The 20,782-nt window shown below is 39.0% G+C and overlaps 1 protein-coding gene across 1 annotated transcript in view; it reads right to left on the reverse strand.

Annotated features, from left to right (window-relative positions):
- The window catches only part of SOS1 (SOS Ras/Rac guanine nucleotide exchange factor 1), a 49,143-nt gene that overhangs the window by 15,595 nt on the left and 12,766 nt on the right, over window positions 1–20,782 (reverse strand). The window contains exons 5-10 of the mRNA XM_035552902.2: window positions 17,797–18,006; window positions 17,182–17,325; window positions 14,741–14,851; window positions 14,538–14,636; window positions 2,107–2,234; window positions 458–1,113 (exon numbers count right to left, since the gene is read on the reverse strand). Of these exons, the coding sequence (XP_035408795.2) occupies window positions 458–1,113; window positions 2,107–2,234; window positions 14,538–14,636; window positions 14,741–14,851; window positions 17,182–17,325; window positions 17,797–18,006 (1,348 nt within the window). The remainder of the gene's footprint in view (window positions 1–457; window positions 1,114–2,106; window positions 2,235–14,537; window positions 14,637–14,740; window positions 14,852–17,181; window positions 17,326–17,796; window positions 18,007–20,782) is intronic.

Below are 20,782 nucleotides of genomic sequence, written 5' to 3' on the forward strand. Positions count from 1 at the left end.
CAGGTAATAGTTTATAGAGTGCAACTCTTAACTGAAGAAACTGGGCCCACAATTCTTGTCTGCAGTGCTAGCGCCCCTTCATGTGCCACCCAGCCATGGAAGTCTCAAGGGAAGGCAATTCTTGTAGCCTGGGGCATACAGGAAGAAGTATCGTCTGGAGCTCAATTCCTGCTGGACCCTGACCCCCCCCCCCCGCCCCATTCCTCACATGAGAATAACCTTATGCACATGCCTATCCCACTACGTTCAGCCAAAAAGGATTTGTATTTTTAACTGCTACAGCAGTGCAAATTTCAAATTCCGAACCTTAACTCAAAATGCATTTCACAATTTGTGCACTGCAAAGCACATTCACTTTCTACATACTGTATATATTTTGCTATACATACTTCTTACAGAAAATAGGAAGCATAAACTAGTCATCAGCTGCTCTGGCTATCGAAATAAAGTGCCTCACCTGCATACATGTGGTAAGTCAGCCTCTCGATAAGCTTGACAACGGTTCCTGCCTTGATGATCGGGATTCCGGATTTGGGCTGCATGTTTTCTTCAAACACAATGTTCTCTTCAGAGTCAGGTTCTGCAAACCTATAGAGCTCAGGATTTGGAAATCTCATCTGCTCTTCTTTTTCTTCCTGCAACATCGTTACATCCAACATCCTTTCCAGCGTGCTTCTATATTGCAAAGATATCAATGCTGCCATCCAGTTGTTTTTCTCTTCAGCTGATTTAGCAGCAAAAATAACACTGTTCTCATCTTTTAAGATGATTTCAAAAGCATGTCTGTACTCATTAGTGTCGTCTTTGTCATTGATTTGTACCTTTCGCATGAAGAACTTCTCTTTTAGACGATATTCTGCATTGCTAGCACCAGGAAGTCTTGGCTGGCCGTGATTTGACTTACAGCAAATCATCAAGCCATCAAATAGAAATATGTGTCTCTCATGCTTTGCTCCTACGCGCGTGAGCGTTCCTTCCATGATGAACTCATTACAGCATTGTCCGATGTCCTTACCCTCCCAACCATCAATATTTTTCTGGATTTCATTCATTTTCTTAATTGCTAGCTGTTTCCCCTTCATCTGCTGAGTATAGAATCGGCATGCAGATTCACTTCAACGTAGGATGGGAAAAAGGCAGCCTATTAGTATACGATGACTTAAAAATCACAATCACCACTAGCAACAAAAACACAAGATAATCTCTCTGAGTGGTGAGAGCTCCACTGAGAATACAGTTTAAACACTGAGTATCAGGTTCTTCTCCTGAAAGCACTATTACAAGGCTTGACTAACGTTTTTCATAAGTGCACCAACTGACAAAGTTCCCACTTAGCTTCTATGCAACAAATGTTTTACCTAAACACAGGCAACCAGAAGTAGTCAGGCTGTTAGTGCTTCTTAGCCTAGTACATCACTCATTCTCATAGCTGACAAACAATTTTAGAAAGCATTAATTTAAAGAAGCACATTCAGAGAAAATAAGCTGTTAAAATGCATTCATGTCCAAGCCTAAATACAACATTTAACAGTAGAAATCTTATTGGGCAAAGAAAATACTAAAACAACCTTAAGATCAAAAGTACAGTTTTAACATGTTTAAATAACTGGTTAAGAAAATAACCATTAACATTAAATCAAACGACAAACGATATAATCCAAGATTTCACTCTAACATTGCTACCGAATGTTATCTACATATCTATTTCTGTTATCCAGCTATAACTTTAACTAGCCGTTGCACATAAAGCTCTTCAAATTGCTTTAAGCAGTTTCAAATTCAAGAACATTTCCTTCTAATCACACAAATGCACTTTTAAAATATTTTTAGGGTATTTTTAATCTGAGCGTAACTTGCAAATGCTGTAGCTTTCTACTTACCAGTGAATTTTCGGAACGTTTCAACTACCAGTAAGCAAGGACACACAGAAATTCGAACGGTTTTAAAACAATAACAAATTATCTTGGCTTTGATGTCACTTCCTCTGAAAAAGCAGGCTTGTCACAAACTATTTTGTTCATTGTTTACTAAAAGAGGAAACTGGGAGCCCTGGATTTATAGCAAAGCACTAAGAGCAGAAAGCAGGAAAAATGGAAACATGTTTACCTAAGCCTTCGTTTTGCAAGACTTTTGGAGCATATCCGTTCCATACTGCTTTGAAGATTCAGTAGAGCTGTTATTGCTTGCTTTAAGCATTCTTTATCTTCTTCATCCTCACTCTTTTCTTCTAGTTGCTGTGAACATTGAAAGTCACATACAGTAAGTATTACAAGCATTTTGGTACGTGCAAATCCAGAAGTTTGACCTAAGAAGAACAAATCCAACAACTTGCTGATTTGGCGTGCTCGTATTTGTTATATAAATTAAGAAAATAATCAGGTGCATTAGTGACACAGGCAAGACACAAAATTCTCTGCTAAGCTCATTCTCAGTTAAGATGAGAGCAGCAGCCATCAGTCCCCCATGTACAGATGAACTCAGGCACACACATTTACCTAAAAGCTACTTTGATTCACCTTGCATCTCCAAAAAAGAACCCATTAAATGTGTTACCTCCTAGGAGGAGTTAGAGAGGAAGGAGATCCACATATGTACCATTCTACAGCATGAGATCAAATGTTAAGTTTGTGACATGTAGGTGACAAGCTTTTGGAACATGAGAGCTGGACGAACAACTTCAGTAAAACGTCACATTTAAAAACATAATATTACAAGGACTCTCACCTCACTAGCAATTAACAGCCAAGTCAGTAACTCAGGCAGGAAAGGACCTTACATCAGGCTGCCCAGGGCCAAATTTGAGTTTTGAATTGCCCTCACAATAGAGAGGCCACAACCTCTGTGGAAAACCTGTTACAACATCTGAAAGCCCTCACAGTGATTTCTTTTCCCCTAATAGCTCATTGGGATTTCCCTTGAAGTCTCCATCTCCCCAACCCCATCACATGGTGGAAAACAGCAGGAAGGTTCACCCCCTCCTGACTCTCCTTTCCTCCAGATTTAATAAGCCCACTCCCCCTGTTTCTCCTTCTCCTCCACCACACACTCCACTCCATCCTCCCAAGCATCTCAACAGCCTTCCAGTGGCATCGCTTCGGTATACCGGTGTCAACAATAAAGCCCAAACTGGCCGCTGGGGAATTGGGGCTACCAAATCCTTCAACCACGCTGGCTCCCCGCTTGCTAGCACAGCACAGGATGGACTTGGAGCCTTAGCTGCTGGGGGAGGATTTTGCTGGCTCACGTTCAGCTTGTCCACCAGGACTGTGAATTTCCATGTGGAAAAAAAAAAGGGGGGAAGGTAAAGAACAGTAACCTGAAGGATGGTAGGGAGAACTAAGTGTTCCTCCACGGCTATTCAGAAAATAAAGCGGCATCTAACTACAGCCAACTTGTAAAACCAGCATACATTAAGTCCCTATCGGAGAACACAGCTGTACTAACACATTTACTTCCAACTTTCTTAAAGGACAAAGCAACACAACTGTAAACTAAAACTGCAGTAAAAGGGTTAACGTTAATATTTTGTGCCTAACAACTGGCTGTGACAGGTGACTTCTACAAAACAACCTATGCTTTTATCCAAAAATCATTACATTTTCATCTTAAACCTTGTAGCCTAAAGCACAGAAGTGTTTCACCTGATACTCAGTGAAAAAAATGGTGCCTACAGCTATGGCTTAGCCATAAAACTGAGGTATCTCATATCAATCCTGTAAATAATTGATAAGCATTTCAGACTATTACACCAAAAACTGATTCCACACAACTGAAAGATTTATTTTGACAGAAGAGGTAAAAGTGAAGCGATGTGCTGGCATGAACTAGAATAACAGACACCCTTGCAATGAGTACAATCGCGTGGTTTGCTTCAAGTATGAAATGGAAGCGTTGTTTTCCAAAATCCAACTGAATACAACACATTCACAATTGACATACAAATGAGTCAGATAACAGCATTATTTTTTTTCCCTGACCAGATCTCAACATTCAGTGCAAAAGCTGTCAATGCCAGACACTGCTTTATTTGTGTTTTTAGCCATCATTACCACACCTTTCATTCTAGGCAGCTTTAGCTCACTTAGCGCAATCTGTCATACTGGAGCTAAACATTAGCCACTAGTGCCTAATCATGCAACGAGCACTGAAATAGGGCTGACAGCGACCAACGCAGGCTTAACTTCCAGAAAGGTCTAAGGAATACATCCCTCCGTGAATGAACAGTCTACCCTTGTCGTAGTCTCTCTGGATTTAACACACATACGTATCGCCTTCCCTTTATTTCAGTTGTACAGATCATCTGCTTTTAGAAATGAATCCATACAAATAAGGCAGGTGCAGCACTGCTAGCAGAAATCCTAAAAGACAGCCAAGACCAAGGTGTAACACCCTCACACCCTCCAAGCTTTTGTACTGTTCCTGCGCTAGAGTTCAAATGAGGCCCTTTGTTTTGAGCACTGCCTCTTCGTCAGCTTGCACCAGAAGGAGGTTGGCTGGATTTCCTACCATCTTCTGGCTACTGACCCTTCAAAACCAGACAGGATTGTTTTAACCCAGCCTCCTTAAAACAAGCTTTATTAGATCCTACTGTATTTTGCCACTCACTTGCAAAACAATCACAGGAGATAAGCCAAGGAGCAAAAGGAATGCTAAGTACAATACAAGTTCGATACAAGTTTGACAAAAATCAAACTTAAATGCAACAAAAGTCATAAAGTCATTTTGTTATTTTAAAACTGTCTGTATAACCTAAACGTTCCAGTCTAACAGAGAAGTCTAGCATAAAGAAGAACAAACATCCCATATCCCAAAAAGTGAAGAACGTTTTTGAAGTCTGGAAAATATAACAAAACAAACTTGCAAAGGTAGGCTAATGTGTGTAAGGGGAAAGCTAAACCAATCTGGATAATAAAAATCCACTAAGCATATAAGGATTTCATAGAAGGATTTTCTCAATAGCACAAAGGTACAATAGGTAGGGTTCAGGTTGGATATGAGGAAAAGGTTCTTCACCCAGAGGGTGGTTAGGCACTGGGACAGGCTCCCCAGGGTAGTAGTCACAGCACTGAGACTGCCAGAGCTGAAGAAGCATTTGGACAATGCTCTTCAGGCATAGTGTCTGTTTTTAGGGTGGTCTTGTGCGGATCCAGGAGTTGGACCCATTGATCCATTTAGGTTCCTTCCAAGTAGGGATATTCTATTTTTCTAGTGCCTTACACTAGAGTACCTGGAAAAACAACTGCTTGTACATTCTCTTCAGGAACGTGCAGACTAATGCTCATTGCTGTAAACCACGCTACTCCTGTGTTAAATTTACAAAAATGCTTTTAAAATAATCTCGCTCCAGTTGCAAAAAGATTTTTGCATCAGACAAATCCATGTCCAAAAGCAAACTATGTGTTTGTATACAGAGGTGGAGAGAAAGAGAAAAAGCAGTTGTTTAATGACAACATTTCTGCATCTGGATGCAATGGAAGCAACATACATTTCCAACCATATACACGAACTAAATCTAAAATCAATGGCTGTAATTACACTCCAGGTTTAATATTCAGAAAGCAGTATGTGGAAGTATGTATCACATGTAGACCAACACAAATTGCAAATCATATGGTGCGCTGAAGACATTTCTTTAGAACACAAATAGAATTTGAATTTTTTATTTTCTAGCCTGATGTAATTACCATAAACTGCTATCAAAAACAAAGAGTCTTAGTCAAAACTGAGCTTAAATCGTAGCAATGTATTTCATCTTCCACTGCCCATAGACAGTTTGGAAGAGTCGGCTATGGAAAGTGAAATGGCAACACTGGAAATGCATCCAAGGTTCTCTGCAAATCCCACTGATTCTTCTGTAGATGTGCAGTGCCCTCTAATGAATGAATCAGGTAGATGCTAGGAAGTGTACTTTGTTTATTTGTCTCCTATGAAGGATACCGTATTATTACAGGAAGGAGATGCAGATTTCTGATTATCAGTAGTATTAAAAATACAATAATGACTGTAATAATCTTACAAGTTATCAACTTATAATAATAATTTTAATCAGTAATGTAATAGGCGCAGTATCCCAGCCACTCCAGGTTACTTGAAGAAAGCAAACTTGGAAAATAGACCGCCAAAGGGAAATTTCTAATAAAAACAAGCACTCTAAGTTCTAGGCTGCAAACACTGAAAAGATAACAAGAAGGGGAAGATGGGGTATTTTCTTCTACCTGCTGCATAACGCATGGATTAAGTAATATTTGTAAAGCCAAGTAACAGGAAATTCCAGAGATACAAAAGAAATCCTCCTTATACACTGCAAGTTTACTCCACAGTAGTCCTTTCTCTTAGCCTGTGAGGGACACGTCTATCTAGAAAGACAATGAAGACAAAAATATTTACACATATGATGAGAACATGCAAATATAGCAATACTAAAAAGTGTCATGAGGGATATAAAATCTTGTACCTCTGAGCTTACTTCAAGATATAGACTGCTGTCTCCCTAGAAGATTAATCTAAACCTAACCACTGAAATTTAATCTAAACCTAACCACTGAAATTTGTGAAGTGCAGGTTCCCCGATTCATCTGAGAAGAGGCCTGCCATAAACAACAGCATACAGGAGGCAGGGAAATCATAACTGAACTTGCTTAAGACCACTTGATTTTAGGTGCTAACAAGTTGTTGTCCCCCAAAAACATCAAGCCAGGAAGCTGAATGCCTAAAAGGTCCCACATTACAAGAAAAAGCTGCATACAGCAGTTTTCAGAACAACTAGCCCAAGCTAGTGTTGTTTCAGAGAAACATCTTCAAAAATTGTTAGGCATTTTCTTCAGATATCCTGAAGCCCACAGGGAGGCAACAAAACACTTTGATAGCTAGCAAAGGAAGCCTGATCTGTAGTATGACCTAGCTATCTTCTCTGTAGGGAAATGCTACATAAATAAACAACTCTCAACATTCGTGAGAACTTGAAGCTCACTGACATTAGTTACTCCAGCTTTTGTTCTTATGCCTCAACACTTTCTTCAACGTGTTTCTGAGAATGAGGGACCTCCTGAAATGGGCTCTTTTATAACCAAGAGTAAAAAAAACAAACAGCATTTCTCTTCTTACAAATACAAGCTGATAGATTTGCTGGCATTCTGCTAAGAAAAAACAATGCTGGAAGCCAGTTTTCTTAATAGAATGGAGCTCCTGAGAGCACTGACTTCTTGCAATTCCTCCAAATAATAAAAACTCAACCCAAAGCAGTAGTATTCTGGGATAAACATGCTCTCATATCTAGAAACTTCTGTAATTTTTAGAAAGCATTGAGAAATCATCTACAAAAATCAAGTGGGGAAAACTGTAGGGAACACTATATTTCTGCAAAATGACAACAGGCTACAAGGCACTTCACAGTTGAAGCTTAAAGGAAACTCAGCGTGCCATATTCTTGGACATACATCCCCAGTTTTAATGCACTGGAATTTCAAAAGTAATTTTATTTTCATAGAAACTCAGACAATCTTGAGCACAGTGTAATAAAGATATACATGCATGTAACTTTATTTATATTTACATTACAGGAAGAGTGGAACAGAAGTTAACATATCACCAAAGCAACAGCAAAACCTTCTCCTCTCAAAATTAACCACAAATTCTCGGTTTAATTTTCAAGGGTAAATTACATTAAATTATGTAATTTTAGATAAACATGTCAAACATTAGACCCGAGATACTACATAACTAGTTACAAAGAACTCCAACATTCTCTTGGAGGTCCATTTTCAAAGAGAGAAAAGAGGAAAAAGACCTCATCTTTTATTTCACATTAAGTTTAAACTCTCATAACGAAAAAATGAGGTCAGCCCACTGTGAAGCACACTGTATGAGTAAGGCATGAAAACATGAAAATAAGCATTGTTTCAACTTTCAGTACAAGCTTCGCAATTCATGCACAGCTTGAGTATGTGACTTTAAATAGATCTGAAGGGTACACGGCAGGTTTAACTGTCAAATTTCACTTGAGTTCAAAAAAGTAAGACAATTTAAAGTTAAGCTGGTTAAAGAAAGGTGTGACAGTAAGGGATTGCTACTTTGGTTACTTAACACGGATGCTTTTATTGGCAGGACTCAGGGGAGTGTGTGCAGTAACTGAAATAAAACTGCTTCAGGAATACATTACTCTGAAGTGTTCTTTTTCAAATTAAGATGGCTACTGAGCAGAAGTCAGAAATACATAGAATGCAGAAGCCTGTCAGATGACGTTTCACCAGTTCAACACTTCAGAACTCCCAAAGCAGATTTCATGTGCCAGTCTGACACCACTATTCCCATGAATGGGTATGGCCTGTCAAGAGACCATATTTCAGGTTATATCTGCTTAAATGTGACTAGTCTGCTAGATGCTTCAGTAGAGGTCTGCTCAGCTGGAAATAATATACTTCGCTCTCAGGTTGCTGTGTTTTTTGTTTTGTTTATAAGTGGCCAAAGAAGGCATTTGTGTATGTGAACAATTTTTATTATTGAGCTTACGTGATCAACATCTACTTCAAAAAGGAACAGCAAAAAAAGGTCTTGTTTTCAAGTAAGTTTCTTGATGTTCTTGTAAAACCAATTTCTAAATATGCAGTCTTTTTATAGGCTACTAGCTGCCATATATATATACATTTTATATGCCCAGATTTCATTGCTTGGGAAATGGCTACCTTATCTACAGAAGACTTTGACTTCTGAGAGTATGGAAAACCCATGTGCTCTGCATTCTTCAAAATGATTTTGTTTTGCCCCCCCCCCCCCCTTTTTTTTTTTTTTGCATATGCTGACATCTCTTCCATGGCAGATTCATTACCTTTCTGCAACAAACGTACAAGTTCACACAGATCCCTCCAGAGCCTTCATGCTCTGAAAATCTCTTCTTTCCTACTGTCACTTTGGTTTGTCTCATCATTATCAGAAGACCTGCACAATACATTAGAAATTTAAAATGCATAATTAAGTTGATAACACATAATTAGATTTGTATTTGAAATATCATAAAATATTTACCTATGAGATTCCAAACTTGTAATTGAGGTCTTCCACTTTCTTCCAAGATTTTCCATCAAAGTAAAGACAGCTCAATTTGAAAATATCTTCCCTTTCTCTTTCACAATTCCAAAGTAGACTGAAATCTACTTTCACTGCTTCAGCGCAATTCAAGTCTGATCTTTGCCAGCTAAGTTTGCAAGGCCGTGAGCTCAAGTGGATGGCACCTCTACGTTTGGATAGAAGCACATTAATTTTTTGAATGATACATCAGATGAAATCACAGTTTCAGAGATCATTCTGGGAAGCAATCCTGTTGATTTTAAGAGAGGATTGCAAAAAAAACAGCCAAGGAAGTGAGGAACAAGCAAAATTCCATCTGTAGACTTAGTCTACAGAAACAACAAATGTAGCTTGTTGCGTTATTTCTATTCATTATTTTTTTTACATCTTTCCATGGAAAAGGAAAAAAGGACAGGGAAATGGACTACTACTGCTGTTAAGACTGCACAGCAACATAAGTTTCTCAGGGACTGTACTATGATTGCCACAGTCACAAAAACTAACGCCAACCTAAAGGCCTTGAAAGTCTCAGCTAGAATAAGCTTCTTCATGTACAATCCTGTATGGATTTCTTGTGTCAAAGCTTGAATTTAGAAGGAAAAAAAATAAAAGTTTGTCCAAGTTCCTGCAACACCCATCTAGTCTCACAGAAGTTTGTCCTTGGGTGTTCAGCATATACTGCTGCCAAGTAAGGTAAAGAGCCATCTACCATCATTAGCAGCAGCCATCGAGAACGAGGAACTGACCACCAGCTCCAGAGAGCAGTCTGCCCAGCACAGCTCTCCTAATTCCTAAAGCACCAGGGAGGTTTTGCCCTGCAGGTATGCCTAGGAAATTGATAAGAAAGCAGGCCACTGGAACTTTAAGGTTAAATGCATAAGTGAAGTGAAAAGACTCGATTTGGTTAGTGTTTCATTTGATTCTTCAAAGAAGGCATCTCGGTAAGAACGGCCTGGCACAGTGCCACCCTACCCTCTGCTTCAAGGGATCAAAGTACAACATTTGTTGGTCTGGCAGCAGAATGACAACAACACAGCACAAGTGACACTGAGTTGCAGAGTAAGCAGAGCAAAAGGAGGGATTTTTACTTCTAACTTTTGTAAGATTTTACCCAGCTTCTGCCATTCAGCAATTTTAGTGGGATAATGGATTAAAAAAAAAAACATACTCTCCAAGGTAATTCCTTCTCATTGGAAAGCTTCCTCAAAAAAGAAGTTTGCTTTTCAAAAGACCAGATGTATCTTATGCAAAAAGAAAAAAAAAAAAACTGTACAACAGAACAAGCAGCCCCACCACAGCTCCATTATACATGGCATAAGTCACTGACAAATGAAGTGATATGTGCATGCATGCATCTCAGGTATGGAGATATAGACAATCCATCAAAAAGTACCACAGCAAAAAAAGAAAGTTTCTTTACTGAAAAAGTTACCCAGAGTGTATTTACCTCAGAGACCCCAATTAATTAGATTAACAGTAATGAAGTTCATGGGATAAATATGCACACACGTGATAGAGTTTTATTTTTCCCTTACCATCTTCCCTTTGGCTGTCACACACACACACACCTATGTTAGAGTTTAAACCTGCCAGCATTATAAGGAGAAAAGCAAGAGAAATGTCATCAAAGCAACCACACAGGCAAGCAAAAACTACAGAACCTCATGTAGCTGCCTTTATCACTTCCCACTTGTACCGCAGGAAGAAGTTCTGGACCTTTACAGCACTGCAGCTGTAATTTAAATCTTCGTAGCTTCATCATATGAAGGATTTTTTCGATTTTTTCCACCTATCGTCACATTTTAGGAAGCTTCTTCTTAGACTTGAGACCACTTTTGACACCACCCCATCTTTTTTTTTTTTTCACAAAAAACACTCAAATACACTATGCAGTCCCTATTGTGCACTAGCTGCAGTTCTGTCAAGTTACATGTTCTCCAACTAGGCCTCTAACTAGGCCTCCAACAGGCCTTCATCTCTTGCAAAGACATAATTCCACATTCTCTCTAATGAAGGTAAAATTCATATTCTTCTGCCGTTACATATACAAACACATGTAAAACAGTAATACGTCTGTTTTTACTATTATTTCAAGACAATATTGTACATACAAGCTGCTGTGCTTGGAAAGACGTGGGCCAGACTACAAAGTGATTTGGGAGAACAAAATCGTATGCTGACAATAAGTAAATGCTTTATTAAAATAATTCATAGTTAGTCTGAATCTGTGTTTTTGTTCTTAATATTCATTTAAGGAGGCTTTAAGAATAGATTAAAGCAAGAGAAGCTGTTAATTACAGTGACTGCACTAAATACAAGCAACACGAACAGCATTTCAAGACAATGATCTATAACTGCAGACACTGTAAAAACTCTGCAGGCTGCCAAAGTTCAACTATTAAGACTCAGCGATTCTCCACCCTGGGCTGGGTTACACCAGTTACAGATGGGATCACAAACCAACTTCATTACATGTGTTATGCTCTGGATCACGAGCCTGGATGAAACACAGCTAAGAATCAAAGCGAACTCAGAGCCCCAAAATACATTGGGCTGTGCTGCCCAACATACCACACAAAAGCTTTACAGGATCAATCTGAAGAAACTCTAGTCCTAAACTAGTAGTGTTTCACCATCCTGTGTGTTCTCCAGCAACACATAACACATTTAGTATCATCAGGCTATGGCAAGGGTGGTTTCTTATATTGGAAGACCTTGCCAAATCAGATTTTGATTTTTTAAGTTACATTAACATAGTATTTCCACTCAAGCAGAACTGCCGGTCAGTAGAAATTGAAAAGTCATTTATCTAAGAAAAAATGAAAAAAAATCAAATAAAACCCACTACATGCTATCGTGAAACGTGAGCATCCTGAGAATTTAAGCTCATTATAGTTAGAATTCCAAGTTAAAAAATACTTGCCAAGAGACAAGAAATTTCCATTCATAAGTCATGGTAGCCAAGTCTGCACTTGATTAAATGCCTATTTAGTTCTCCTATTTTCCAGAAAGTATTTTATCCAAAATTTATATATGCTTTGAGACACTCCTACTTAAAAAAAAAAAGTAATTTAAAGTAATCTTCTATTTACCCAAAGAAACCAAAGAAGAGTATCACATCCACACAAATTTACACCATCTAAAACAGAACCTGATTCAATTTAAAATTCCTGTAAGCATCTTCAACTCATGGTTGTGAATTCTGCACTATTTGTGCCACCCTACATTCCAGTTATGAGTTCACACTTAGCAGCTTCAATAGTAAATTTGCAGCTATTAGGAATGGGCTTTTCTATTTTATACATTCAGTTTCTTATATAAAAATTTGGGGACTTTTAGGCTGCTTGAAGGAAAACACAGCCCTTAGTCATATGCTAATTCTCCAACAAAGTTACAGCAAGGAACTTAAGCTAAAAATAGAATATGTATTTGTGTTCCTGGTGCCCTGCCAGACTTCAGGAGGGCTTTAGTTTCTAAATATGATAACCATCAGTGGATAGAAATTTTATTTTTTGTAGTCTGCATAGTTAGAAGGTAACTTTGAGATGCATTTTAAACAGATAACTTCAAAGCACGTGAGATTAGATAGCATGCTCAGAGAAAAATGTTAAGCCCATTATCATTCAGAATACCTCATATTCAAGAGAAATAATTTTTTCCCCACTACATACAATACTCTGCCAACATTGTCTCCTCATGTTGAGAGATCCTTTTTTGTAGCATTTAGTTTGATTATTCATAGATATGCTTACCAACACCAAATCAGACCTCTTACCACATAAAAGAATTCAATACAACTTTGCATCAAGGAAACGTGGGGATTATACAACAGAAGAATTCCACTAATACCCTTCTGTAGCAATTTAGTCAGGCCATCTTTAAGTACAACCAAGCTGGAATCTATCTGAAGATTCCAGATGTACAAAAGAAAATTGCAGCAGAAATCATTTGAGGAAGGTATTCATATGCTGTGTACACATGCTCTAATTGACAGATGAAACTAATGCCATGAAAGCTACCGTCTCTTTTCATGCATTTATTATCAATCATTGCCTATCATGTGTATCACATCTGGCAGACCACAACGAAGAAAACCTGGAAAGCTACTATAAACAGAACCAAATCCAACTCAGCAATGTTAGATTTACACAGGGCAAAGGAGAAGGAAGGCAGGAATTTTACCTACAGCACAAGTTAGGAGTTGCAAAAAGACTGATAACCTTCGGGAGCTAGGCTTAGCTTAGACTCCAGTTTACCCTACAAATGAAGAAACATAAGCAGCTCCAACCTTCCATAAGCGCATATGACCTGTCTCCTCCGCTGTAATTACCAATGGCAAGAGGAAACACAGGATACTTGCATTTCAGACATTAATCTATGCCATGCCTATTAAGTAAGACAATAACCATGTTTACGTGGAAGTCAGCATGCAAAGCCATAAGGTACTGCATTTTGAGACTGTATGATAGAAGCATGAGCAGAGGAAACTGATCTGTATAGATACATCATACAACCCTTCCAACATACAGTCAGGAAACGTTTAATATGTTAAAGATGTCTGAAAAGTTGGACAAACAGATCAAGCATAAGTTCCAAAATTTTAAAAAAGCACGTTATATGAGATGAGCTACATGCCAAAACTGTACTTTGAGATCTATATCAGTAAAAATTGTGTTAAAACTGTAGAGACAGCCTCAAAGATGACCTAGCTACTTAGTTATCCCAAGAAAACCAAATAAACATTCAAGAACAAAAACAGGTTTCTTCAAAAGAACAGATGGTGTTCTTTTTGTATTCCTTAAGAATTCCCATTAAGTCAAAATTGAGATTCTAGTTGAAAGTTTTACTAAAAGTTCTTCTTCACAATTAATATTCAATGCTAATTGATAAATCCTCCCAAAAAAACCTTCTGTAGCTATTACCTATACACATGTATGTTATGCAGACTTTACTGTTAGCCCAGTGACGCAAGGTCTCATTACAACAAGCTCAAGAAGTCTACACACAAGCCTTCCCCTTGAAGAAAGGTAATCACCTGTATACCCATCACAGGATGGGCACTGGAAAGAGAACATGGGAAGTTTCATGGAAATAAAATGAAGTCTGAATGAAATCTTACTGTCATTTTAAACCTACAATGCAACATCTTGAGAAAGCCTTGAACACTTTCTGTAATAGTTGTTTGCCATCATTTCCTACCACTGTTCAAACCATCATTCCAAGAATATTAATACCTAGATAGATCTCACTTCCTTTCTGAATTAATACTAACTTGATTATTCAACAGAAAAAGCATTAGAAAAGCATTAGCAGCTGTAAAACAGTTATAGTGTACACCGGAGCATATGACCTGCTTTTCATTTTATCAGTTTTATTATTCAAATTCTAGCACGTTTTACACCTAAGTACACAAAGCTTTGGTATCCAACATGCAACATAGCAAAAAAAAAAACAGATTGACACAACGTTCTTACTTTTAGCAGTTCAAAATAATGAAGACAGTGGTAAACAGGGGCAAGGAGCAGCCGGGGTAGAACATACTGAACAGCTTCTTTAAAGCCTTCACCTATTGACTAGAAACAAAATAAGTTTCAGTCTTAAAACAAGCGTATTGAAGCAACCATATAATGTAATGAAAATTAATAATAATAATAATGCTTACTAAAAAGAAAGTTACCTGTAAATAAAATGCTGCTCCTGGCTTTGATAATTGGCTTAGAAAATGATCATGAAAACCAGGTCGCAAAATATCTTGTGCATATGATTCATATGGATCAAATGCTAGTTCCTATGAAGAAATACAGAATGATTTTTACAAAACTGTGATCTCAAGTGCTACACAGAAAGGAACCCTTAACCTGCTAGCTACGGTTTTCCTAGTATAACTAAGTATGAGCTTAGACTACACTACAGCAAGGGCACAGTGCTACTGCCTGAGAATCTCCAAGCCCTGTTGAACAGTGGTGCTCCCTAACCAAGCAGCTGGACCATCACATGGGGTTGTTACATCCCAGGTGCAGAACTTGATGTTTTATTTAACTCCATGAAGTTTCTGTAGGTCCATCCTCCAGCATGTGCAGGTCCCTCACGAAGAAGCACTGCCTTCCAGTGTCTCCCCCTATTTTGGCTTCATCTACCAACTGGACGAGGCAGACCTTCTCCCACTTCATTAACAGGTATTAAGCAGTATCAGCCCTACTATCGAACCTTGGGGAATGCCGCTAACCATTGGTCACCAAGTGAACTTTGTACTGCTGATCACAGCCCTTCAAGCTTGGCAGTCCAGCCAATTTCCCACCCACTTTACAGTTCAACTAGCTAGTCTACATCTCACCAAGCCAATTATAAGGATATTACAGGAGCCTGTGCTGAAGGCCTTGCTTAATTCCAGATAAGTGATAGTCACTGCTCCTCCCTTGACCAATGGAACCAGCCATCTCCTCTCAGAAGGCAGACTGGTCAGGTACAGTTTGCCCTTTGTAAATCTGTGCTGGCTGCTCAGAATCACATTCTGGTCCTCCACATGGCTGGACATGAATTTCAGAAAAATTTGTTTTATAACCTTCCCAGTGACTGAGAGGTTAATCATCTTCTGGTTTACAGGATCCTCCTTCTCAGACTTGGAGAATAGGCATTACGCTATCTCTGGTAACTGGGGACCTCCACAACTCACAACTAAACTTGAAGAACTCTGGTCAGTGGCCTCGCAATGATACTAGCCAGCTGCATCAGCATCCTGTCCTGCTACAGAGACTTACATATACCCACCTTAGATGAATAGTCCTTAACCTGATCCTTGAGTTTCACCCCTCTCCTTCAATCTTACCTGGGAGGCCTGAAAGCATATCTGGCCAGTAAAGACCAAGCAAAGGAGATTCAGAGTACCTCAAACACATTTTTTATCTTCTAAAACGGAGTGTCTCACCCCATGAGCAGGATACCCACATTTTCTATCGTCTTTCTTTCCATGCTATTTTACACATTAAAGCATTCTTGCTTTCCTTCACAGTCCTCATCAAGTTTAACTACAGATGAACCGCAGCCCTCTTAATGCCATTTCCACCTGCCTAGACAATACTTGCACATTCCTCGTGAGAAGCCTGTATTTCTTTCTGCATTTGACTCAACAGGAATCCCCAAACTGTACTCACCCTGGCCTCCTACTACACCTGGCCTTTTTCTTGGGGACTAGGAAAGCGTAATTCCTGAACACACTGCCTTTAAGAATAAGCCCACTATCCTGAGCCCCTTCTACCCTGAAAGCAACCAATACGATTCTGTTTACCCATTCCCTGAATGAGCTAAGTCTGCTCTCCCAAAAAACATGGTGTTCAGTCTGCTTCTTGTCTCCTCTTTCCTCAAGACCTTCAACTCCACCCCTGCAGCCAAGCCTGCCACTGGCTTTGACACTCCTGCCACTGCTCCCTTGCTCCAGAGAAAAGAGGTGAATTGGAGCACCTTACCTAGATAGCCCATAAGCACATGCCACAAAATACTGTCCCCATTGCCCTCCAGAAATCGCCTGGACTACTTGAACCAAAATAAGTTGTCCTCCCAGCAGATGTCACCTTGATTATTCTACCAAGAGAACCAAGGCCCACGATAATGAGATAACTCCTGTTTGTTTGAAGAAGGCTTTGGTCTGTTTTTGATTGGCAGGTCTTTGGAGGAGAAGCTCAACCACAACATTCTCTTTGGTAACCTCCCCCTGATTTTTTCCAACTGCACACTTCAGTCTCCACGCCCTAACGAGCTTAGTTTAATAGCTTTCCTCACCACCTTAGCACACCTACAGACAAAAAAAAAGACCTTGCTCCACTGTCTTTGCACAGAAATCCTGATTTTCAGCTGATTTACAGAATTCTCCATTTCTATTGGAATCTAGTCACAGGTGGTTTTGTTTGTTTGTTTCCTTCTTGTGCTAACTACAACTAAACAGCCCACAAAGACTGAGGACTAAAATTATAGAGGTGAAAGCAGTCCCCTCATGACTGAGGGGACAGTTGGAAGAAAAAAAATCTCAACCTAAACAAAGGCACCTAGAAGTGAGATGCATTTAGCATCTACGTGCAAGACCTTAGAAGACATTTGAATAATAAAAAATAAGTACTGTCTTACCTCAGCCATGTCTTCAAAACAGCTGCCTACTAATGGGTGAGGACTACCTTCATCTGTCATTTCAACAGTGTCTTCTATATGACCCAATAACTTCACACTGAGTTCGTGAATGTCCGATATACGACTAAATATATTTTCCACATCCTGCAAAAAGCAACAGAACCAGATAAAAAAACAAGGAATTATAAGTAATTTAAAAGAAAGAATATTATGTGCAAAGCTACTCTGTTATGATTAGGAAGTTAAAGACTTGTTTAATTAAAACAAGATTTTAATATATATTTTGTAATACTAGTACATAAAAATCACATAATTTATTTTTAAAACAATAACTTTATATAAGTAAGTATAAATATATGAAAATTTACAATGAATCAGAGATGGCACAGAACACTGGCCAACCTTAAATTACAGGCCTGCAAGTGAATATAGAAAATCAGGTCGTTTCTTCTACAGAAGAAGTGGCTCCCCACAAGTTCCTTTACAATTCACATTTCAGAACTGGTAAGTGGTTTCTCTACTATGGATATATTAAACTGGGCAATAGTTAGGTTCTAGAAACATTAACTTAGATTTATAGACACTATAATTTATTTATTTTTATACAACACTTACATGAGATGAAAACAGTTTGGAGTTGGAGGCATATGGCTCTCTAAAAACTCTGATAATGAGATTTAGTTCCCTTATATACTGGCGAACCTCTGCCATAAATGACTTCACTAGGTCATAATAGGTTTGCTCCCCTGAGGTGGAGGGTTCCTCATCAGATAAAGTTAGTGCACTTAAATCTTCTACGTCTTGATGGAACATATCCATTAACACCTAGGTAGCAAAGAGGGAGAAAGCCACAAAGTGACAAGAACTTCTTTTCAAGATCTACCAGTATGTTACCAGAAAAGGAAATTATTATTGCCATGAAATCAGAGCAATCAGCAGCAATATTTATGCATGTACTTCTGCAATTGGTCGAGCACTACAAAAGCAACATTCATTATTATTAATTTGCAAGTCATTATTTGCAGTGGAAATTTCTGTAGAATCCCGTCACTTAGACCGATCCAGACATCTCTCAGAATATGGTCCTAAAATCAATTATTATTCGAAGTGTTCTACGAAGTACAAAGAGATGTTTAGCCCTTAACTGTATTCTGTAACTCTGAATTAGCCAACATAATCTAAGTTTCTGAAGATAATATAGTATTTGAAGTCAAGAAGTATGCACATTTTGGCTTTTCTCCTTTAGCTTTAACAGGAAGTCATACACGATTTTGCTCAGAACCCTGTTATCTACCTGTGATGAATACTCGCTTGCCCACTCATTGCAAATGTGCTGGTTTCTATCCTTAATAGCTCCTGAGTTTTCTTGTTAAATTGGACCCACAAGGAAGGGCAGCAGCTTCAGAAAAAGCTGTCAGTCAAGGTGCAGAACTGCACAGACAAAAGGACTTGAAGAACCCCAACCACCAGAGGTCCCAGTTCATTTGTCTACCCAAGCAAGGTTTACCAAACACAAGCAATTAGTAAATTGAACTTCGAGAAAAAGACTACGTGAATCACTGAACCTCTTCCAAACATGGAATCTGAGCTAGGAGTCATTACAATGACTTAGCAAGCGACAAACTGAATTTTCTCTTCGCTTGTTGTCTATAATACCTGAAGAACAACTTAATGTCCATGTGTTGACTGCAAATTAGTAAAAGGCATTTTAATCTGAGTTATCTTTAGAAAAATAAAACACTACAGTCCGCACGCAATCTAAAGTGATGCAGCTTAAGAACGAGCCAGCAAAACATGTAGTCCAACACACAAGATGACTTAGTCCTGGGATAGACAGATGAGGACAGCGTTTATAAACAAACCTACTGCCCACAGCTACTCCCCTTCCAGGAGGCCACAGAATGTATCAAACAATCCACATGAATTTCAAAATAAATTAGGACTTAAGTGCTGCCTGCCAGCCTCCCTTGCGAACAGATGGAGGTGAAGCCATGGCAACCTACGCCTGTTGCTGCAGAGACTGAGGTGATGGCTGTCAATCACCAAAAGACAGAGGAAAAGACTGCAGGATCGAAGCTGTAAATACTCATTCGAGAGCAACATGAGGGAAGGCTAACACGTAAAACACGAACCAGAGTTTTTTAAATGGCAGAAAACAGAGCAAGTGTTTCTCAAAATAATTACAGAACTGGAGATGAAGAATTAAGCCTCTGAATGAGCCACAACAAACAACTGACATTTACCCTGGTGTTCACTGTAGAAGTCTTCCTTCTACAATGCACATTACACAGGCACTTCTCTAGAGGACGTGCCAGTTAGCCAAGCTGTTGAGTACTGGTACTGGACAAATGAGCTATTCTGCAAGAGAATACTTGGGGATTTGTAAGCACTAGGGATGGTCTCGTAGGTTCATCCAACTTCAATACTGGCAGAAATACACCTACCTAGAGCAGGCATTCTTCACCCGGGTCCTGGTCTAACAATCCTCAAAAATACAGAGGTCTAGTGGGGAGGGAAATGGGCACGCAGCAGGTTCTCTCTCTTTGTGAGTCAAAGGTCCCTGCTACACACCCTGGTCTTAAACTTCTCTGAAAGCAAAACAATGGACGTTTTGCATTAAGCCTGACTTCTTCTGAAGACATGTTCTAAGAAAAGAAGGTGATTCATCTTGTAAAGTCAGAAAATTTACATGGAACTCAGATTACAATCAGAATCCTAACTATTTCTGGGAAACAGGACATTACATAGCATCACCACTGTGGGCAATTACATGGGGTAACATAGGTATTCAAGGAGGCCCCAGCATTTATAACTTCATGGATACAGTTGTAGTACATACTTGATCTAGAAGATTCCAGGTTGCAATCACAAGGCATACCTCACTACAGTGAAAACAACAGAAACAAAGCAACCATAACCCAAGATACTGAATTTAGAGCATTCAGAAGCATGAGCAGATAGTCAAATAAAAACAGCTTGCATTCAAATGCAGGTGGGTTTTTTTGTTTGGTGGTGGTGGGTTTTTGTTGTTGTTGATGATGTTTTCCCCCTCTCGGAGGAGGTAGAATTTTTTATATGGATGGGTGGCACAAAAGCAAGTGTGAAAGTGCTTGGGAAAAAAAAAAAGACACATGGGGCCAACAAACTGTTTTGGTTGATTTGTTTCAAAAAAAAAAAAGCAGAATGCATGTTGGCAGTAAGAACCTAGCATACTAAGAAGGTCCTTGATGTGACTGGAAAAGAAAACACCTTGGGAATACCTGTCCATAGCTTGTTCCACTGTGGTAGCAAAACCAACATGCCTACTTTAGAGCCTTTCAAAAGTTTCTTCTGTGTACATATTAAAAAAAAAGAGTTGCTCCCATATAGGAGTGGCTCATGTAATGGAATTTCCCAAATTAGTCTTTTCTGCTTGCTACCTTTCCCTAGGATACAAAGACACACACAGCAACAGCACTGTTCCTGTTCTTTATTCAAACACGCGCCTCTAAACACTGCCATAACAACCCAGGCAAGTACACCCAAAAGCAAGAGGGACTAAGACAACTGTCCTGACTGAGAAATACTTTGCCCTTCTTGACTTCACAAGACATCTTTCTTT

The sequence above is a fragment of the Cygnus atratus genome, chromosome 3, assembly GCF_013377495.2.
Source record: "Cygnus atratus isolate AKBS03 ecotype Queensland, Australia chromosome 3, CAtr_DNAZoo_HiC_assembly, whole genome shotgun sequence".
Taxonomy (NCBI): domain Eukaryota; kingdom Metazoa; phylum Chordata; class Aves; order Anseriformes; family Anatidae; genus Cygnus; species Cygnus atratus.